The 22,249-nt window shown below is 39.3% G+C and overlaps 1 protein-coding gene across 5 annotated transcripts in view; it reads right to left on the reverse strand.

The window, feature by feature from the left end:
- Nucleotides 1-22,249, reverse strand: part of EPM2A (EPM2A glucan phosphatase, laforin) — a 340,229-nt gene that overhangs the window by 234,724 nt on the left and 83,256 nt on the right. For 2 of the 5 annotated variants that reach the window (XM_035296918.3, XM_002747063.6), the window contains one exon: nucleotides 16,735-19,135. The exons of the other annotated variants lie outside the window; for them this stretch is intronic. In XM_035296918.3, the coding sequence (XP_035152809.3) occupies nucleotides 18,937-19,135 (199 nt within the window). In that variant the 3' untranslated portion in view covers nucleotides 16,735-18,936. Of the gene's footprint in view, nucleotides 1-16,734; nucleotides 19,136-22,249 lie in introns of those variants that run through there. 5 annotated transcript variants of the gene reach the window in all.

Raw genomic sequence — 22,249 nt, forward strand, 5'->3', positions numbered from 1 at the left:
CTCTTTTATATTTATGTTATGCACTTACCATTATTACCACATTTAACACATTCTATTGAAATTGTCTGTTTATGCATCTGCACATTCTATTAGATAAGCCCTTAGAAGGACAATATTATTTCCCAACTATCTAAAAATCTCCAGTAAGTTCTCAACACATTTTCTGAACTAATCTATGTCATCAACTGGAAATTAGTATCTCTGCCATGAATTTCAAATGGCTTAATTAACGTCTTCAAGAGTGCACACTTTTTTTATTTGTAGAGTGAATAAGCTATTCTAGAGAAAATCTCTTAGAATATTTTTGAGTAACATATAAGTTATATGACACTAAATACAAAATGCACTCATATTTCAAAAGACTAACAATATCTTAAACAATTTAAATGAAAGCAAAAGACCTTTGGGGCACATTTGAAGATGTGGGAAGATTTTTCATTAAAATACATAGGATGAAAATGTGTTTATTATTTGATTTTTACTCAACAGATTTATAGACAATAAAATATTTGTTCAGTGAAGCCAACCTGAATAGCATTAAAAAGTGTATGCTCTTTTGGGACTATGAAAAAAAATTCCAAAAATGTAAGGGTCTTATTTTAGAAAATAGTTTGTCCTTCTTGGGAGTTTCAGAAATATTATTATGCCTGCTGGATAATATTACCATATATAAAGATCTGAAAGTTTCTTTCAGGAATTTAATATCATACTCAAAAAAGAATATATCAGATGTTTGGGCACCTTGACTCTTTAGTATATCTCACTTTAAAAAAATTTGATTTCTAGAAAAGAATAAAACATGTATATTTGAATAACTGAGTTGTAGCTTTCACTGGCTCTTATAAATGCAAATTTTATATTGAATCTGCAAAAAAACAACCACTGGAAAATCTAACCTAGACACAGGAAAGTATCTTGAAATAGTCTATTCACATGAAATACTGTTTTCCCCATAAATGAAGGCTTTCTCCCATTTAGTTTTATTGCAATCTTAAAATTAAATAATTAATGAGCAATAAATTACTGAAAACTACACAGTAGTTAGTGGCAGTTACTCCAGAGCCTGAAAATAATTTTCATAAATCAAATAGTTTATCAGAATGTTTCAAACAAATAGAAGAGAAAACGGAGGCAATTTGAGGAGAATGGATAAATGAGAATAACTGTGGTATTTTCTTCTCTCACCATCATGCAGAAAATGTTCCTTAGTCAACAATATAAAAATAGAACAAAGCATATTACCTCCAGCTACTTTTAATTTCCCTTTTCAACCAATGGTGAGAGTGAAAAATATAAGTTATATTGATGGTTTGCTAAAAAGATCTAAGTTTGAAAAACATGAACAGGGACCATGAGGCTTTAAGGATTACCTCACCTAAGCTGTCATCATATCTAATGGAAAAAGGATAATCATTGTTTAATGGAAAAGCAAGAGAAAAGCAATTTTAAATTAAATTTTGCCAGAGACAGATTGTATCTTCTATGGTCTACTTATTTCAGAAAAGTTATATCTAAAAGTCAGAAAGTGTCTTTATATGCCAACTTGTATTTTATTTTCCTTTGAGAGTCAGCTTAGAATTTCCAACACCAACAACAATTATTCAGCAATTCCAATTCCAACAACAATTTCTATAAGAGTTACAATAATATGCCATACTTGATAACTAAAGTGTCCTTTGGCTTAGCATATTCTTACCTGAGTATTTAACGGATTTTTTTGTTTCTGTCTTTCATAGAAACAGTAAGAAACATACTCTTGGGCACTGCCCTAACTTTCGATGCCACTCTGGCACCTGACGATATATCACAACAGGGAACTTCCAAGCTTAGGCTGTTCCATTACCTTTCTCTCTTGTGTAAAACAGAGTTGCACGGAATTCTTGATTCTGATGTTCAATCACAGGAAAATGTAGGAATATGATTGTGCTGACTGCAACTCTCAAAAAGGAATGTATATGGCTCAGAGGTAGACCAACCTCACTGTAATTTAAGAAAGCTAACAATCAAAAGAGATTATTCTTAAGCAGAAAAAGATGCATTTTATAGCACTGCTTTCCAGATACAAAAAAAAGTGGTGTTTCTTGGTATCAAATTTTATATCATATTTTAATGCTTATACCAATTAAATTTAAAAAGATTAAAAATTAAAAATAATTCATGGTTGAGATGAAATTAAAAGTCTGCTTTCAGATGTAGAAGAAATAATTCAAAAAATAATACACCAAATAATGGCACATATAACAAGGTTAGGAAAAATTGTAGGAATAAAACTCCATGAAACATTCTTTGCATGTTGGATGCATTGTTAAAGAAATAATATATAATTCTAGCTATTTGACTCCTAGCCTTTTATCCTATAGGATATTTCTCTAATCAGGTGACTGGCTATGGAAATTTATTTACACCAACTGATAATTCCCTTAGCAAAAGTTTAAATTATTATGGAATTTCATATTTCACCAAAAAGAAAAAGAAGAAAATGAAAACCAAATGTATAAACAAAACCAGAAAAGTTTTACTCCACATGAAGGAAAAAAAAATTAGTATGGTTCTTGTATTCCCTATTCAGCTATTTCAGTGCTGTGCACAAACTTTTATAATGAGGACACATGTAGAATTTAATATGGAATTTCTTAATTGTTTATTTTTCTAGACATCTTCATTATTTTTCCCAACTATTATTTCTTTCCTTTTTTTAAAAAAATTATACCTTAGGGTGCATGTGCAGATCTTGCAGGATTGTTGCATAGGTATACACACGCCATGGTGGTTTGCTGCCTCCATTCCCCCTTCACCTACATTAGGTATTTCTCCTCATGTTATCCCTCCCCTACCTCCCCACCCTCTTCTACCACTCCTGTAGCCCCCAACCCTTCAAGAGATCCCAGTGTGTGATGTTTCCCTCTCTGTATCCATGTGTTTTCATTGTTCAACACCCATTTATGAGCAAGAACATGAGGCGCTTGGTTTTCTGTTCTTGTGCCAGTTTGTTGAGAATGATGGCTTCCAGATTCATCTATGTCCCTGCAAAGGACATAAACTCATCCTTTTTTATGGATGCACAGTATTTCATAGTGTATATGTGCCAAATTTCTTTATCCAGCCTATCCTTGATGGGCTTTTGGGTTGGTTCCAAGTCTTTGCTATTGTAAACAGTGCCACAATGTACATACTTGTGAACATGTCTTTATAATAGAACAATTTATAATCCTTTGGGTATATACCCAGTAATGAGATTTCTGGGTCAAATGAATTTCTATTTCTAGATCCTTCAGGAATTTCCACACTGTCTTCCACAATGGTTTCACTAATTTACACTCCCATGAACAGTATAAAAGTGTTCCTATTTCTCCACATCCTCTCCAACATCTGTTGTCTCCAGATTTTTTAATGATTACGATTTTAACTGGCATGAGATGGTATCTCAATGTGGCTTTGATTTGCATTTCTCTAATGACCAGTGATGATGAGTATTTTTTCATATGTTTGTTGGCCACATAAACATCTTCTTTTGAAAAGTGTCTGTTCAAATCCTTCGTTCACTTTTTCATGGGGTGGTTTTTTACTTGTATATTGGTTTTAGTCCTTTGTAGATTCTGATATTAGCCCTTGTCAGATGGGTAGCTTGCAAAAATTTTTTCCCATTCTTTTGGTTGCTGGTTCATTCTAATGATAGTTTCTTTTGCTGTGCAGAAGTTCTTAAGTTTAATTAGATCCCATTTGTCTATTTTGGCTTTTGTTACCATTGCTTTTGGTGTTTTAGTCATGAAGTCCTTGCCTATGCCTATGTCCTAAATGGTATTACCTAGGTTTTGCATTTGGGGTTTTTATGGTGTTAGGTCTTATGTTTGAATCTTTAATCCATCTGGATTTCGGCTTTCTGCACATGGTTAGCCAGTTTTCCCAAAACCATTTATTAAACAGAGAATCATTTCCCCATTGCTTGTTTTTGTCAGGTATGTCAAAGATCAAATAGTTGTAGATGTGTGGTGTTGCCTCCAAGGCCTTTGTTCTGTTCCATTGGTCTACATCTCTGTTTTGGTACCAAACCATGCTGTTTTGATTACTGTAGCCTTACAGTATAGTTTGAAGTCACATAGCGTGATGCCTCCAGCTTTGTTCTTTTTTTTTTGCTTAGAATTGTCTTGGCTATATGGGCTGTTTTTTGTTCCATATGAAGTTTAAGGTAATCTTTTCCAGTTCTGTAAAGAAGGTCAATGGTAGCTTGATGAGGATAGCATTGAATCTATAATTTAATTTGGATGGTATGGCTATTTTCATGATATTGATTCTTCCTAACCATGAGCATGGAGTGTTTTACCATCTGTTTGTGTCCTCCCTTATTTCCTTGAGCAGTGGTTTGTAGTTCTCCCCTAAGAGGTCCTTGACATCCTTTGTTAGTTGTATTCCTAGGTATTTTATTCTATTTGTAGCAATTGTAAATGGGAGTTTGTTCATGATTTGCCTCTGTGTTTGTCTATTTTGGTCTATAGGTATAGTTGTGATTTTTGCACATTTATTTTGTATCCTGAGACTTTGCTGAAACTGCTCATCACCTTAGGGAGATTTTGGGCTGAGATGATGGGGTCTTCTAAATATACAATCATGTCATCTACAAATAGAGACAATTTGACTCTCCCTCCTTGCTGGGCAGGGCAACTCTGAAAAAAGGCAGCAGCATGTCAGGGACTTAGAATAAAGTCCCAACTTCCTGGGACAGAGCACCTGGGAAAAGAGGTAGTTGTGAGTTTCGCTGCAGCAGACTTGAACAGCCCTTCCAGCAGCTCTGAAGGGAGAAACAGAATCCCCAGCACAGCACTTGAGCTCTGATAAGGGACACAATGCCTCCTCAAGTGGCTCCCTGACCCCTATATATCCAAAGAGACACCTTATACAGGAGAGATCTGGCTGACATCTGGTGGGTACCCTTTTGGGATGATAACCAGAGGAAGAAAAAGGCAGCAAGCCTTGATGTTCTGCAGCCCCCATGGGTGATTCCTAGGCAAGCAGGGTCTGGAGTGGACCTCCAGCAGTCCTGCAGCAGAGGGGCCCGCTAGAAGGAAAACTACAAAACAGAAAGAAATGGCTTCAACATCAACAGAAAGGATACCCACTCAGAGACCCCATCCAAAAGTTAGCAACTTCAAAGACCAAAGGTAGATAAATCCACAAAGATGGGAAAAATCCAATGCAAAAAGGATGACATAATCAAAAACCAAAATGCCTCTCCCCCTCCAAAAGACCACAACTCCTCACCAGCAAGGAAACAAAACTAGATGGAGAATGAGTTTGACGAATTACAGAAGCAGGCTTCAGAAGGTGGGTAATCACAAACTTCTCTGAGCTAAAGGAACATGTTCTAACCCAATGCAAAGAAACTAAGAACCTTGAAAAAAGATTTGATGAAATGCTAACTAGAATACCCAGCTTAGAGAACAAAAACGACTTGATGGAGCTGAAAAACACAGCACGAGAACTTGGTGAAGCATATACAAGTTTCAATTGCTGAACTGATCAAGCAGAAGAAAGGACATCAGAGATTGAAGATCAACTCAATAAAATAAAATGATAAGGCAAGATTAGGGGAAAAAAGAGTGAAAAGAAAGGAACAAGGCCTCCAAGAAATATGGGATTATGTGAAAAGACCTAACCTACATATGATCAGTGTACCTGAATGAATCCAAGCTGGAAAATACTCTTCAGGACATCATCCAGGACAACTTCCCCAACCTAGCAAGGCATGTCGACATTCAAATACAGGAAATACAGAGAACACCACAAAGATATTCCTCAAGAATAGCAACCCCAAGGCACATAATCATCAGATTCACCAGGGTTGAACAGAAGGAAAAAATGCTAAGGGCAGCTGAAGAGAAACATCAGGTTACCCACAAAGGGAAGCCCATCGGACTCACAGGGGATCTCTTGGTAGAAACCCTACAAGCCAGAAGACAGGGAGGCCAATAGTCAACATCCTTAAAGAAAAGAACTTTCAACCCAGAATTTCGTATCCAGCCAAACTAAGCTTCATAAGTGAAGGAGAAATAAAGTACTTTATGGACAAGCAACTGCTGAGAGACTTCCTCACCACCAGGCCTGCCTTATAAGAGCTCCTGAAGAAAGCACTAAACATGAAAAGGAACAACCAGTACCAGCCACTGCAAAAATGTACCAAATGGTAAAGACCATCAACACAGTGAAGAATATGCATTAACTAATGGGCAAAACAACCAGCTAGTATCAAAATGGCAGGAAGAAATTCACACATAACAATATTAACCTTAAATATAAATGGCCTAAGTGCCCCAATCAAAAGACACAGACTGGCAATTTTGATAAAATGTCAAGACCCATTGGTGTGCTCTATTCAGGAGACCCATCTCACAAGCGAAGACACATACAGACTCAAAATAAAGGGATGGAGGAAGATTTACCAGGCAAATGGAGAGCAATAAAAAGCAGGGGTTGCAATCCTAGTCTCTGACAAAATGAACTTTAAACCAACGAAGATCAAAAGAGACAGAGAAGGGCATTACATAATGGTAAAAGGATCAATGCAACAAGAAGAGCTAACTATCCTAAATATATATGCACTCAATACAGGAGCACCCAGATACATAAAGCAAGTTGTTAATGACCTACAAAGAGACTTAGACTCCCACACGATAACTGTAGGAGACTTTAGCAATTCACTGTCAATATTGGACAGATCAAGGAGACAGAAAACTAACAATGATATCCAGGACTCGAACTCAGATCTGGACCAAATGAATCTAACTCTCCACCCCAAATCCAAAGAATATACATTCTTCTCAGCATCACATTGCACTGAATCTAAAATTGACCACATATGTGGACATCAATCACTCCTCAGCAAATGCAAAAGAACAGAAATCATAAAAAAAATTCTCTCAGACCACAGTGCAATCAAATTAGAACCCAGTACTAAGAAACTCACACAAAAATGCACAACTACATGGAAACTAAACAAACTTCTCCTGAATGACTACTGGATAAATAATAAAATGAGGGAGAAATAAAGATTCTCTTTGAAAATGGTGTGAAAAAAGACAAAATGTACCAAAATCTGTTGGAAACATTTAAAGCCATATCCAGAGAGAAATGTATAGCACTAAATACCCACATAAGAAGTGAGGAAAGATCTAAAATTGACACCCTATCACCACAATTGAAAGAGCTAAAGGAGCAAGATCAAACAAATACAAAAGCTAACAGAAGACAAGAAATAACTAAGATCAGAGCAGAACAGAAGGAGATAGAGACACAAAAAACCCTCCAAAAATTAGTAAGTACAGGAGATGGTTTTTGGAAAAGATCAACAAAATAGACCACTAACCAGACTAATAAAAAGGAAAAGAGAGATGAATCAAATAGATGCAATAAAAAATGATTAAGGGGATATGACTACTGATTCTGCAGAAATACAAACGACCATTAGATATTACTACAAGTAACTCTCTGAACATAAACCAGTAAATGTAGAAGAAATGGATAAATTACTGGACACTTACACCCTCCCAAGACTAAACCAAGAAGAAGCTGAATCCCTTAATAAACTAATAACAAGGTCTAAAGTTGAGGCAGCAATTAATAGCCTACCAACAAAAAAAGTCCAGGTCCAGATGGGTTCACAGCCAAATTCTACAAGATTTACTAAGAGGAGTCAGTCCATTCCTTCTGAACTATTCTAAACAATACAAAAAGAAGGAATACTCCCTAACTCATTTCATGAGACCAACATCATCCTGATACCAAAACCTGGCAGACACAACTAAAAAAGAAAATTTCAGGCCAATATCCATGATGAACACTGATGCACAAATCGTCAATAAAATGCTGGCAAACCAAATGCAACAGCACATCAAAAAGCTTATCCATCACAATCAAGTAGGCTTCATCCCAGGGATGCAAGGCTAGTTCAACATACACAAATAAATAAATGTAATCCATCATATAAACAGAACCAAAGACAAAAACCACATGATTATCTCAATAGATGCAGAGAAGGCCTTTGACAAAATTCAACACCCCTTTATGCTAAAAACTCTTAATAAACTAGGTATCAATGGAACGTATCACAAAATAATAAAAGCTATTTATGACAAACCTACAGCCAATATCATACTGAATGGGCAAAAACTGGAAGCATTCCCTTTGAAATCGGCACTAGACAAGGGTGCCTTCTCTCACCACTCCTATTCAACATAGTAATGGCAATTCTAGCCAGAGCAATCAGGCAAGAAAAAGAAACAAAGGGTATTCAATTAGGAAATGAGGAAGTCAAATTGTCTCTATTTGCAGACCACATTATTGTATATTTAGAAGTCCCTATCATCTCAGCCCAAAATCTCAAGATGATAAGCAACTTCAGCAAAGTCTCAGGATGCAAAATAAATGTATAAAAATTACAACTATTCCTATACACCAATAGAAGACAAACACAGAGCCAAATCATGAGCAAACTCCCATTCACAATTGCTACAAAGAGAATAAAATACCTAGGAATACAATTAACAAAGGACGTCAAGGACATCTTCAAGGAGAACTACAAACCATTGTTAAAGGAAATAAGAGAGGAAATAAACAGATGGAAAAACACTCAATGCTCATGGTTAGGAAGAATCAATATCATTAAAATGGCTATACTGTCCAAACTAAATTATAGATTCAATACTGTCCCCATCAAGCTACCATTGGCCTTCTTCACAGAATTGGGAAAAAACACCTTAAACTTCACATAGAACGCAAAAAGAGCCTGCATTGCCAAAACAATCCTAAGAAAAAGAACAAAGCTGGAGGCATCACCCTACCTGACTTCAAACTATACTACAAGGCTACAGTAATCAAAACAGCATGGTACTGGTACCAAAACAGAGATACAGACCAATGGAACAGAACAGAGACCTTGGAGGCAACGCCACACATCTACAACTATCTGGTCTTTGACAATCCTGAGAAAAACAAGCAATGGAGAAAGAATTCCCTGTTTAATAAATGGTGTTGGGGAAACTTGCTAGCCATGTGCAGAAAGCTGAAACTGGACTCCTTCCTTACACCTTAAACAAAAATTAACTCCAGATGGATTAAAGATTTAAACATAAGACCTAACACCATAAAAACCCTTGAAGAAAACCTAGGCAATACCATTCAGGACAAAGGCATAGGCAAGGACTTCATGATTGAAACACCAAAACCAATGGCAACAAAAGCCAAAATAGACAAATGGGATCTAATTAAACTTAGAAGCTTCTGCACAGCAAAAGAAACAATCATTAGAGTAAAGAGCAACCAACAGAATGGGAAAAAATTTATCAAAGTATCCATCTGACACAGGGCTAATATCCAGAATCTACAAAGAACTAAAAGAAATATAGAACAAACAAACAAGCACATCAAAAAGTGGGTGAGATATGGACAGAGACTTTTTGTTTGTTTGTTTGTTTGTTTGTTTGTTTGTTTGTTTGTTTGTTTGTTTGAGATGGAGTTTCACTCTTGTTACTCAGGCTGGAGTGCAATGGTGCGTTCTCAGGTCACCGCAACCTCCACCTCCTGGGTTCAGGCAATTTTCCTGCCTCAGCCTCCTGAGTAGCTGGGATTACAAGCACATGCCACCATGCCCAGCTAATTTTTTGTATTTTTAGTAGAGACGAGGTTTCACCATGTTGACCAGGATGGTCACGATCTCTTGATCCACCTGCCTCAGCCTCCCAAAGTGCTGAGATTACAGGCTTGAGCCACCATGCCACTTTTTAAAAGAAGATATTTATGCAGCCAAAAAACATATAAAAAATGCTAATCACTGGTTATTAGACAAATGCAAATCAAAACCACATTGAGATACCATCTCACACCAGTTAGAATGGTGATCATTAAAGAATCTGGAGATAACAGATGCTGGAGAGGATGTGGAGAAATAGAAATGCTTTTACACTGTTGGTGGGAGTATAAATTAAGGCAATTTTTTTGGAAGACAGTTTGGCAATTCCTTGAGGATCTAGAAATAGAAATACCATTTGACCCAGCAATCCCATTACTGGGTACATACCCAAAGATTTTAAATCATTTTATTATAAAGATGCATGCACATGTATGTTCATTGTGACACTGTTTACAATAGCAAAGACTTGGAACCAACCCAAAAGCCCATCAAGGATAGGCTGGATAAAGAAAATATGGCACATGTACATCATGGAATACTATGCAGCCATAAAAAGGATGAGTCCATGTCCTTTGCAGGGGCATGGATGAAGCTGGAAACCATCATTGTCAGAAAGCTGACACAAGATCAGAAAACCAAACACCTCATGTTCTCACTCATAAGTGGGTGTTGAACAATGAGAACACATGGACACAGGGAGAGGGAACATCACACGCTGGAGTCTGTTGGGGCTTGAGGAGCTAGGGGAGGGATAGCAGGGGGTGGGGACGTAGGGGAAGGATAACATTAGGAGAAATACCTAATGTAGGTGAAGGGGGGATGGAGGCAGCAAACCACCATGGCATGTGTATACCTACGTAACAATCCTGCAAGATCTGCACATGTACCCCAGAACTTAAAGTAAAATTTTTTAAAAAAGAATAACAACAGAGATTGGAGACAAGGGCACAGTACAAATCATAAGGACCCTTATATATCTGATATGGCTTGGCTGTGTCCCTACCCAAATCTTACCTTGAATTGTAGTTCCCATAATCCCCACATGTCATAGGAGAAACCCAGTTGGAGCTAATTTAATCACGGTGGCGGTCTCCCTCATGTTGTTCTCATGATGTGAGTGAGCTCTCATGAGATCTGATGGTTTGATGGGAGGCTTTTCCCTCTTTTGCTTGGCACTTCTCCTTCTGCTGCCATGTGAAGAAGGATGTGTTTGCTTCTCCTAAGGCCATGATCATAAATGTCCTGAGGCCTCCCCAGCCATGCTGAACTGTGGATTAATTAAACCTCTTTCCTTTATAAATTACCTAGTCTCAGGCATGTCTTTATTAGCAGCATGAGAAGAGACTAATACAATGTCACATTAAGGATTTTTTACTTTTTCTCTGAGAACAACAAGTAGCCATTGAGGAGTATTAAGCAAGATAGAGACAGTGTTATATTTGAAGTAGAAAGATTTCTCAGGTGGCAGTATCAAGAATGATCTGAAGAGGGGTAATGATTACAAGAGGAAGATATGCCAGGATGCTTTAATAATCCAGGTTAGAGCTGACAGAGGGAAGCAGCTCTATTTAGGGGATATGTAGAAAGCATAATTAAAACAATTTGTTGAATGGTTAAGAGGGTGGTAAATGGAAGAGAGATGGCAAAGGTGGCATTCATGTTTCTAAGTTGGGCAATTGGGGGAAGATGTTGCCAGTGTCTATCCAATAAAGAAAGTCGGGGAGTTCTGGTGAAAGAAAAAAAAATTTTAGTTTGGGGAATATTGAGTTTGGGAGATATCCTGAAAGATGTTTTGAAAAAAATTTGATATATAAGCCTGCCACTCAGAAGAAAGCGGTGGAATGGAGATTGAGATTTGGGTGTCATTACTATAGACAATGAGAAAATTCTGGTTTAAACTGGCAAACACACTATTTCTCCTGACATCTGAATGGAAATAACAATATAAAATCTGAAGACAGAAATTCACCTGCAACAATGAAGAGGCAGTTAAAAAGGATTACTAGCAGATAAGATAGCTCAGCATGATAGAATGCTTTTGGAAGTGAGCTGATGGATGAACTACAGCAAAGGAAGATGTGACTCAGAATCTCTTATGAGGGATGCAGTACTGCAGGAGAGCTGGGCACTCATAAGCTCACTGGAGTTTTGAGAGTAACTGAGCTTAACTCTCAGTAGTAACGGAATCTAGGACAGATAAGAAAGCTAGAAATGGGGTGGAGCGGTAATCGTAGGTCTGTCTGGAAATGAAGATTAAGTCCCCACCAACATTTCTTTTTTGACTTTCTCAGAATTTAAAAAAAATGTAAGAACACAAAAAGAAAAAGGAAGTATATCTAAAACAACTCATAAGTACAGTTGTAATCAGGTCAACAGGAAGGCAGTATGAACGCCAGTGGACATGAGTTAGTGTTTAAGTTATTTGAAAGGAGGAAGACATAATTATCAAAAATAAAAGCAAGAAGAGACACATAGAAAAGGCCAAAACATTTTTGAAATAAAAAAATGAACAAAGGCAAATAAGTCCATATATTATCAGAAATCACAATATATATATACATGGCTTTAGTCCCCGAAACATGTGAGGTGCTGAGCGGTAATTGGCATTGTTTAAACACCAGTCTATAATTTTGCATTGATTTTTGAGGACAGCAATCATTTTAATTTTTATATTGTTAAAATATGTCCTTTAGTAATACTGGGATAATGCCTGATACAGTAACGGTACAGGAATTCATCCAGTCTTTTATTTAAATGGCTCCAATTTTCTGTCTGTCTCTGACTACTCTTTCAATAATTCTCTTTTATAAGCTAAACTTATAAATGGGAAACAACCCAATCTGATCCCTCTTTTCACATTTCCATTCCCCTCCAATCTGCCTGGTTTCTTTCACGCCCTATAGTCTTCAGGTAGTTGTTTTCTGTAGTGCTGTCCATTGATTTGTGCTTTCTACAAATTCAAATGTTGAAGTCATAATGTCCATTACTTCCGAATGTGACCTTATTCAGAAATCAGGTGAACACAGATGTAATTTATTAAGATAAGGCCACACTAGAGTTGGATAGGCCCAATTCAGTGTGGCTGCTGCCCTTTTAAAAATGGGACCTGTAGACACAGACTCCCATACAGGGAGAACGCCATGTGAAGATAAAGGCAGAGAACAAGGTGATGCTTCTACAAGCCAAGAAGCATCACAGGTTGCTGTCACACCCCCAGAAGCTAGAACAGCAGCATTGAACACATTCTTCCTTGCAGCCCTCTGGAGGAACGGCCCTGCTCGCCCTTTCATCTCCAACTTCTACACTCTAGAACCATACCAAGAACAAACATCTGTTGCTTAAGCCTCCTAGTCTGTGGTACATTATTATGGCTGCCCTAGCAAACAGATTAATATGAACAGAGATTATAATGGGTGGTTCATTAAGAGCTAACTCCACCAAATCAGAAGTAAAACTATCTTCACTTGCCTCAGAATAAGTTCACCTTCTCCCTAACCTTAGTGTCTTTATCTGTAAAATGGGATAATATCCTCTGGCATTTTTGGAATTATAAGGTAGGCTGATATATGTGAAGCACTTAGACAATAACTGTAATGGTGCATGCTCTCAATGGTTATTAGCTATCTTGTCCTTCACTCATTTAACTATGTCAGGCTCTGTTATCGGCACTCTAGGTACATCACCAAACAAAACAGATATAAGTTTCTGCCTTAATGCAGTGAAGCTTACATTGCAGTGACAGCATGCAAAAAAAATAAAACTAATAAGTAATTTATGTAATATGCTGACCATTAATAAGTTCTACAAAGAGAAATAAAGCAGAGACTGTGGATAAGGAAGGCTGAAATGGGATCAGACCATTTTTTATAGGTTAGCCCAGGCAGGCATTATTGAAGGAGGGAGAGCAGTGAGCCAGGTGCATGCCTGGAGTAGCAGCATTCCAAGGTAAAGAGAACAGCAGGAGCAAGTGCCCTGAGGCCAGACCCTGCCTGGAATAGTCAAAGAACAGCAAGAAGGCCAGTGTGGCTAGAGCAGAGTGAGAGAGGCAGGAGGCAGTAAGTAGGAGGTCAGGAGGTAACAGGTGACCAGATTGTACAGGGCCTCAAAGGGCTTTGACTTTTACCCCAGGTGATGTGAGAAGTCACTGGAACTTTTAAACACTGGAGTGACATGACCTGAGTTAACATTTTTATTGAAGCAGCCTGACCACTATGTGAGAGTAGGTTTGATAGAGGAAGGATCTGGGAGAGAAGGCCAGAAACAGGGAGACCAGGTGGAAGACCGTTTCTGAAATCCAGTCTTGGGATCACACTGGCTCCTACCAGCATTGTTCAGTAAAGGAGGAAAAACACAGAAACTGTAGATGCTTTAACAGAATTTCCTGATGGCTTGAATGTGACATTTGAAAGAAAGAGAGGAGTCGAGGATGACGCTGAGGTTTGGGTCCTGAGCAGCTTCAAGTGTATTTCCACTCATGGAGTCAGGGAAGACTTCCAGAACAATGGTTTAGAAAAGGAACAGAGTTGTTTTTACTGTTGTTCTTCCTCTTTCTTATTACTGCCATTATTATTGCTATAATGAAGGTAGCTTTGTCAATCCTTTCCCCTTTGTCTCAGTCTCATCTTCTATTAGATTTTCTTCTTTTTCTAGCAGGTACTCAGCAACAGCACACCTGTTCCATGATTTGCTCAGCATGTTACATCTAGCTGCTTCCTTCTCCTACTACGATGTAGTCCCACAGACAAATAAGTGGATACTTAGCACATCTCTTTCCTGGGCACGTAACCTCGAATCTCCCCCTCTGCTTCTCTAGTCACACCTTCTCTCTCTTACCCCCACAGAAAACACCTGCCTTTTCTTCTTTTGGAAAAGACACTGGTCTTTACTTTTTCTCATTTTAGCCATTTTTCTTTCCCTTACTCCAATTTTTATTAATCTTTACACCACTTCTTACCCACTAACGATACTGTCTGCTCTCTTTCCCATTAATTCTCCTATGTCTTCTCAGTATCACAATAAGTCTCTGAACCTTTCTTCCTGACTTATCCTTTACCTTTGGTCCCCAGTTACAACTTTTTGTGATAGCAAAAAGTCATTTGATGTCTCTGGGTCTGTTTGCTCCTCTGTAAAACAATGGCATTAGATGAGATTATTCCTTTTTTTGCTTATCATGTTCAAACTAGCACATTTATTCACTGCTGATAGAAATGTAAATTGATATAATTCTTCCAGAAAGCAATTTAGAAATATCTATCATATGCTTTAAAGGTATTTATATCTTTTAGTACCATAACTATTTTGAGAAATTATCCTAAGAAAATTGCCCAAAATATAGAAAAAGGTATATATTAAAAATAATTATTTAAGTATTTAAAAGTTTAAACTATTATATCATTAAGTCCTATATTTCCAATAACGTATTATTTTATAGTATATATCTCCAATATTTTATATTTCCAATAATATATTATCTTATATATTTCCATTAATGTATTATTTTATAATGTATATTTCCGATAATATATTAAAAGCTTAATACATTTAAAGAGCATATTTGGTAGAATATTGTGCAGCCACAAAAATCAGGATAATGAACACTACACAGCCACACGGAGAAATGTTTTTGATATAGATTATAATATCAAATTGTACATATACTATTATTACTGATTTTAGAATGTTTAAATTTTTAAAAATTTAAATAATCATAACAAAATACATCCTGTTTAAATGGCAAAATGATGGAAAAATTACTTTTCCACAGCAGCCTAAGAAAAACCATGAAGGGGAAGGGAAATCACCTTCAACCAGATGTTGAGCTCCTTCAAATTAAGACATTGTTCTCACTTTTTTTCTTCTTGTTTTTTTTGAGACGGAGTCTCGCTCTGTCACCCAGGCTGGAGTGCAAGGGCGTGATCTCAGCTTATTGCAACCTCCGCCTCCCGGGTTCTTGCAATTCTCCTGCCTCACCCTCCTGAGTAGCTGGGACTATAGGTGCACACCATCATGCCCAGCTAATTTTTTTTTTTTTGTATTTTAGTAGAGATGGGGTTTCACTATGTTGTGCAGGCTGGTCTCGAACTCCTCAGCTCAGGCAATCCGCGCACCTCAGCCTCCCAAAGTGCTGGGATTACAGGCGTGAGCCACCGCGCCTGGCTTGTTCTCCCTTTTAAAATACTTCCAGCATAGGTATACATGTGCTACGGTGGTTTGCTTGTATACCTATGCAAGGAGTATTTTAAAAGTGAGAACAACATCTCAATTTGAAAAAGCTCAACATCTGGTTGAAGGTACCTTTCCCTTCCTCTTCATAGTTTTTCTTTATTTCCTTCTCCTAAAGGTTAAACACACCATGCAATTAACCAGTTGGCCAATCCCTAGATGAGATTATTTCGAAAGATACTTTCAGCTTTAACTTCTAATCCAACCGATTCCGTGTTTAGCTCTTCAGTGATTTTTCATGTGTGACAAGTTCCATTTCATTTCCTATTTCCTAACTCACTTTCAAATCTCTCCTTTCATTACTTTCTTATCATTTCCAAAGTCTTAATCACGTTTTTCATCATTATTTCTTACACCAAGCCAAGTGGTTTTTACCACAGCTTAATGATGGCCAAAGAGAGTGTTTTGTGTTGTGCTTTAGATTTTTCCTAATGCTAGCAAGCAGAATAATGGAAGGATAATATTTCAAGTCTAAAAGAAAACAACCTCATTCAGACATTCCTTCACCGAGATTGAGATCTTCTTATATTGCCTTTTAGAAATCTGGAATTGAAAAGTTTTGTTAAACACCAGTGACAAGCAACTCATGGCATAGTATCTGCTTTGATTTTCTCAGACACTCTAAGTTTTCATCCTCACTTCTCTGTGGTCCCTCACCTTTGAATTCCTTTGTCATGTAACTGCCAATTTTGATCGTTAATGAAAGAGGAAGGGTGACAAGAAAAAAACAATTTAGCTCAGTGGCTTGCCCCCTTTACAAATAAGGAAACAAAATTTGTCCTTCTAGATTTCAGACTAAGCTGCTAACATGTCTAAAATCCTGCACACAAAGGTCTTTGTAAATGCTTTTATTTAGCAAAATTTTGGGGTGATTTTGAAATACATTAAACATCCCATTCATTGAGGAAAAGAAAGTTTATTCCAAAACATTCCTTAATAGTCCTAACCTGATTTTGTCTATAGGAGAAAAAAGGAACAAAGGGAAAAATCCATCTGAAAAAAGTCTTTGTATCATGGAAATGATGAAGATGGATTTCTTAGACATTAAAGAAATTCACACAGCCACAGAAACACAGTTTAAAAATTCCATTTTTGAGATTAAATTTTCACAACACATTATGACTGCAATGAGTTACTTGAATACCAATTGTTACATCTAGTTATTTTTAGCAAGGGAGCTGGACTTCACATTACTCCATGCTAGCTTATAAATTTAACTTCGTAAAATTATATGAGAAATGTGTCCTGTCCAGCTGCTTCTGCCCAAAGCAAATGTCATCCTCCCTAACTGCCACAGTGATATCTCCCCTCCTCTGAGCTCCACCAAAACTTACCGTGTATCCTTCTTGTCCCCCACACCTCCTAAATAAGAGTCTCTTGTATCTATCAATATATGTTTGTAGAAGAAAGGAAATGCAGAAAAATAAATAAGCATCATAGTTTAATAGGAAAAGGATGGGCTTTCAGTCAGACAAACCCAGCTTTGTATATCACCCACCTCATCTATTTATTCATCATGTGACAACAGGCAGTTGCTTTAACCCCTCTGAGACTTAGTTTCCCCATCTTTATCATGGAAATAATGAGACCTTCTTCACTGACTATTGTGAAGATTAAACTGGTTATGACTGTAAATCACCTTGTACATACAGGCTCTCGATTGAAAAAACCACTGCTCCCTATTCTGGCATAGCACTCATGGTCCAATCCTGCTTTACAGCTGGTTGAACGCTGGTCTGTTTCTAGGCTGCACACTTTCGAAGGCAAAGTTGTTCATCTCTGTATTTCCGGTAGAACCAAGACAGATGAGCTACATAGTCTGGAGGCTCAGGACCTGCATATTATACTAAACTGAGGGCTAAGCCAGGAGGGCCGGGGCTGTGAATCAATTATCCATGGATTTGGTCACTGGGGTTCTTTCAGTAGTAAAGTTCCTCTCATGAGCTTCCATTCTGGCCTTAAAACAGCCCATCACATTTTAAATTAGCTTGCACAAAATACAACCACTTTCCTAGATTCTTTGGCAACGGATCAGAACACGATTCTGTGTCTCGCTATAGAAACTCCTGCAGGCATATCGACCAGACCCTGAGAAAGACAAAACCGAACGCACTCCATGATGCTGAGAAAACAAATTAACAAGGTGTGTTGAAAAAAGCACCAAGTCCAGTAAATACAGATTATTAACTCCAGCTCGCCCTCGACTAGTCATGAGACCTTGGGCAAGTTACCTACACTCATTAAGCTTCAATTTAATTTCTTCATGTCTCAACTATTAAAAATAAGGGTATTTTTTATTTATTTGGCAGTTTTGAGCAAGAAAAAACAACAAATGAGAGATAATTCTACTTTGGTTATTACACAGGGTTGCTGGGTAGAGAAGGAAGGTGATGCCTTAGAACAGACTTTAATAACCGTGAGGCAGGATAAAATACAATTCCTAAAAGCCATTATTTTTTAACATAGTGAGCTCTTCTTTTGTCATGGTTCAGGCTTCTAACCTTCTTTCCTCCCTTGGCAACTGACCAGCTCACACACACACACTAGTGATGAAATCCATATGGCTCCCGATGTTTTCCTCTACATGGCAAAGAGTTTCAGTTCAACAGGAAAGCGCTGTCATGGATCCATCATGCAACACATGCAGTGCTGTTAATCAAAGGCCTCTCCGCCTGCAGGCAGCAGAAACTGCATGCATTACACTTCTGTCTGACGCACAGCCTAACTGCTTCAGGCTTCTTCTCGTGTGTCAGTCACAGCTTTCTTGTACACTATTTCAAAGACACAGCCCCAAAACAAAGCATCATCGAAAGCCATCCCCCGGTGGACGTGGTTGGCTTGGGGGAAGTCACACAGTCCTTTCCGTTCAGGTAGAATCCTCGTTTCTAGGTCATTTGAGCAACATCACCCCAGGCTCCTCAGGGAAATCAGGAGGCAGCAGAAGCAGGCTGACCAGCTACAGGCTACAAAGGGAGGAATGAACCTTCCCAAATTTCTGGAAAAAATCTTCTTGTGCCCGGGCCAAGGCCTCTTCATCAATGTAGACGGCCGGCCTCTTGGCCAGGAGGAAATACTGCACCTTCCTCAGATTCCAGCCCATCACGTACTGGAGCCAGCCGCAGACGGCTGCAGTGGAGCGGCCCACCCCGGCGTTGCAGTGCACGTACACGGTGTGTCCGTTCTCCAGCAGCGCATGCAGCAGGCACACCGCTTGGGGCAGCATCTGCACTCGGCCTGCGGTGGGGAAAGCAGAGCACAGCACACATGTGAATAATGAAACCTCCAGATACCGCTGCTGAGATCTCCTCCAGCTCAGCCTCACATCACAGGACTGCACAGAGCAAGGCAGGGATACAAGAGTTTGCTTTCTCCCTTCATTGTGAAGGAAAAGGCGAGGCCACCTTAAAACCTGATAATAGAAAAGTGGAAAGGGCACTCCAGAGGCGAGAGGCCCTCTCTAATCCTTCTCTCAGTATTGCTGCTTCTTTGAGTGACTTCACCATCGATGCAAATACCTCCCAAAGAAAAGTGACCTATCTCCTGTCTTCAGAATGCACTTTCACATCAAAAGTGTTTGCAGAGATTGGTCAGAGTTTTCGTGGATTAAAAAAAAAAATCAGTTGTCAGATCTGACCACCTGAATTTCAGGGAATCCAAAAGTATCTTCCAGTTAAATGCAAAACACAGAAGTGGCTCATATTAGTTAAAGGAATCAATCTGCTCATTCAACATATGCTCATTTTCATTTGTTCAACGGAATGGCTAACATTGTTCGATACAGATGGGAGAACCAATTGTTCATTTATTCCCTCGAGATACAATGAATTCTAAAACTGATTTAATTTCCATGTTTTTGGGGAATTCTATAATTCTATAATTTGGGGTTTATAGCTATTATTGCTTCATGGTTACTATTTTGATGACGAGATTATTCAAATGTCTTCTCATCAGGCCGGGAGAGGATGCACTGTGCCCTGCTGAGGCCTGGTAGACTCTGCTTGCTCTTTCATGCTGTAGGACAGAGGTGCGTCCCATAATCATTTCTTTGAACTCATGGATGCCTTAAGTTTCTTCTGCTCACAGGTTCTCAGTACAGAGGTATTTTGTAAGTTGGGTTTGTTTGTTTTCAGGGGGCAGTCAATGTAAATTATTTCAAAGGGAAAGGAAGAGGGAAGTGAATCCTGGGTTAAGCTCCATGCTTATAACTTGGCATTCTCTAGCTACAGGAACACCATGGCCCCAAAGGATCCTCTGATAGTCACAAATAAGAACCCTGTGTGCCCTTCAGGTCGGCATCCTCATTGGATGACCAAAGAGGTGGGAACACCCCTCCCTCAAAAGATTTCACCTGGGGATCTGCGGTGAGGCCTAGAACTCCCCATGACAGCCATTACTGTAAGTTTAGACTTCCCTCTTTAGATGTCCTTTGTTGAAATGCAAGGACCCTGAAGGAGCCAGTATAACACACTGTGATCAGGCATCAGCACCTGAGAAGGACAGAGTTTACCAAGGACCACAACGTGGCTTGAAGGTCCCTCAGTGGCCATTCCACTCAGCCAAGCATCTACCTCAGCTTCAGGCTCAGCAAGCTCTGAGAAGGAGCAGAGTCCACATGGAAGCCAGGATAACAATCTAAAGCTCCCTGCTGTGGCTGCCTCTCCAGATACTATGTCCCTTGGCAGGAAACAAAGAAGCATCATTTAATGTATATTCAGGTATTCCTCAGGATGCCCAGTATGTGAATAGACCACAGTGGTCATCTGCAGTAGGAGCTGCTGGACACAGAGCCCCAGCCCCTGTCACTCAGCTCAAACAGCATCAGTGTAACCTGCCTGCAAACAAGATCTTCCCTGGTCCCAGTCTTTATGCTACAGCTCTGTTAATCCCCCTAGTGAAGAGATCTAAGACTGCTGCCTCCACACAGCCATTTAGAAACGTTGTACCTGGAATGTCTTCAGGTAGGGAGGGCTCAGGCTACTTGTGCTCCTTCCTTCTCTAGCCCTGTTGCCATATACTGGTGTTCCCTGCCTGGTTCCCGACGGCATTTGTATTAGAAAGTCACCAGCTTCTATGTATATCTGATGCCTCATAGTCCAAACAGAACCATAAACTTTAATCCATCTAAACCTCCACGCCTGGTTCCGGGGCACTCTGAGATTAAAGCCAGGTGGGCCTGCCACTTAGTTATTCATGGTGCCCTCCTAGAGGCACTGAAACATCACTGGAGATGCAACAGGATGGTGAGAGGATCCTGTGTGCCAGCGAGATGTCTCACAGCATAGCTCACGGAGAGCACAGCATGGCAGAGCCACCATTTGCGCTGGGGGATCAGAGGAGCAAAACCTCCAATGTACGGTGGATCAGCTCTGCTGAGAAGAGACAGGCCTGCTCCACTGTGGGGCTTCTACTCTGCTGAGGGTATGAGAGCTTCACTCCAGGGAAAGCTGGGTGGGAGGGAACTCTGCTGCTGGAGCTGGAAGAATGGGTTCTTCCTGCTCCAGCCATAGCTAGAGTCATGTGACAAGCTCCCTGCTATGGCTGCCTCTCCAGATACTATGTCCCTTGGTAGGAGACAAAGAAGAATCATTTAACATAGGTTCAGGTATTCCTCAGATGCCCAGTATGTGAATAGACCAGTGGTCATCTGCAGTAGGAGCTGCTGGACTCAGAGTCCCAGCCCCTGGCATTCGGCACATACTGCGTCAGTGTAACCAGCCTGCAAACAAGATCCTCCCTGGTCCTAGTCAAGATCCCTTCCCCAGACCAGCTCTCTGGCCAGAGGTTCCCCTAGGGTGGGTCTGCACCAAATAGCACACATGATGCAATACCTTCCCCTTTTCATTTTATCTGTAAAAGGTTTTTCAAGAGGGGTGTACACAGTCTAGAAGTTACAAAGGAAGTTTGTTAGTTTGAGGTTCTGTGATCTCAGACACATACTCCTGAAAGGTACATGTCAGCTAACACAGAGAAATTCCCAAGGCACCCAGCTTCACACAGATTTCAGCATCAGGGCACAGCCATTTATGATCTTCTCCCAGAATCACTCAACCACTGCACTGAATTGTTATCAAATATTAAAACAACATAAAGAACAAATAAATAATTAAGAAGGGCACCAGAGCAGTAGCCAGTCCAAGGGGTCCACTCATTTCAGCCTGGTCTCAGCTGGAGGCGGGGTTGATTTAGATCTCTTGTGATTGCAAATCCCCCCCTCCCCCCCCCCTTTGTTGGTGGTAGATAACATTTATTGAGCCCTTTCTACCTTCCCAGCGCCATTGTAAGCATTTCACATGCACTGGCTCATTTACAACCACCTCTTAACAATTATGAGGTCAGCACCACTGTGAT

This window comes from Callithrix jacchus, chromosome 4 (assembly GCF_049354715.1).
Source record: "Callithrix jacchus isolate 240 chromosome 4, calJac240_pri, whole genome shotgun sequence".
In the NCBI taxonomy this organism is placed as follows: Eukaryota; Metazoa; Chordata; class Mammalia; order Primates; family Cebidae; genus Callithrix; species Callithrix jacchus.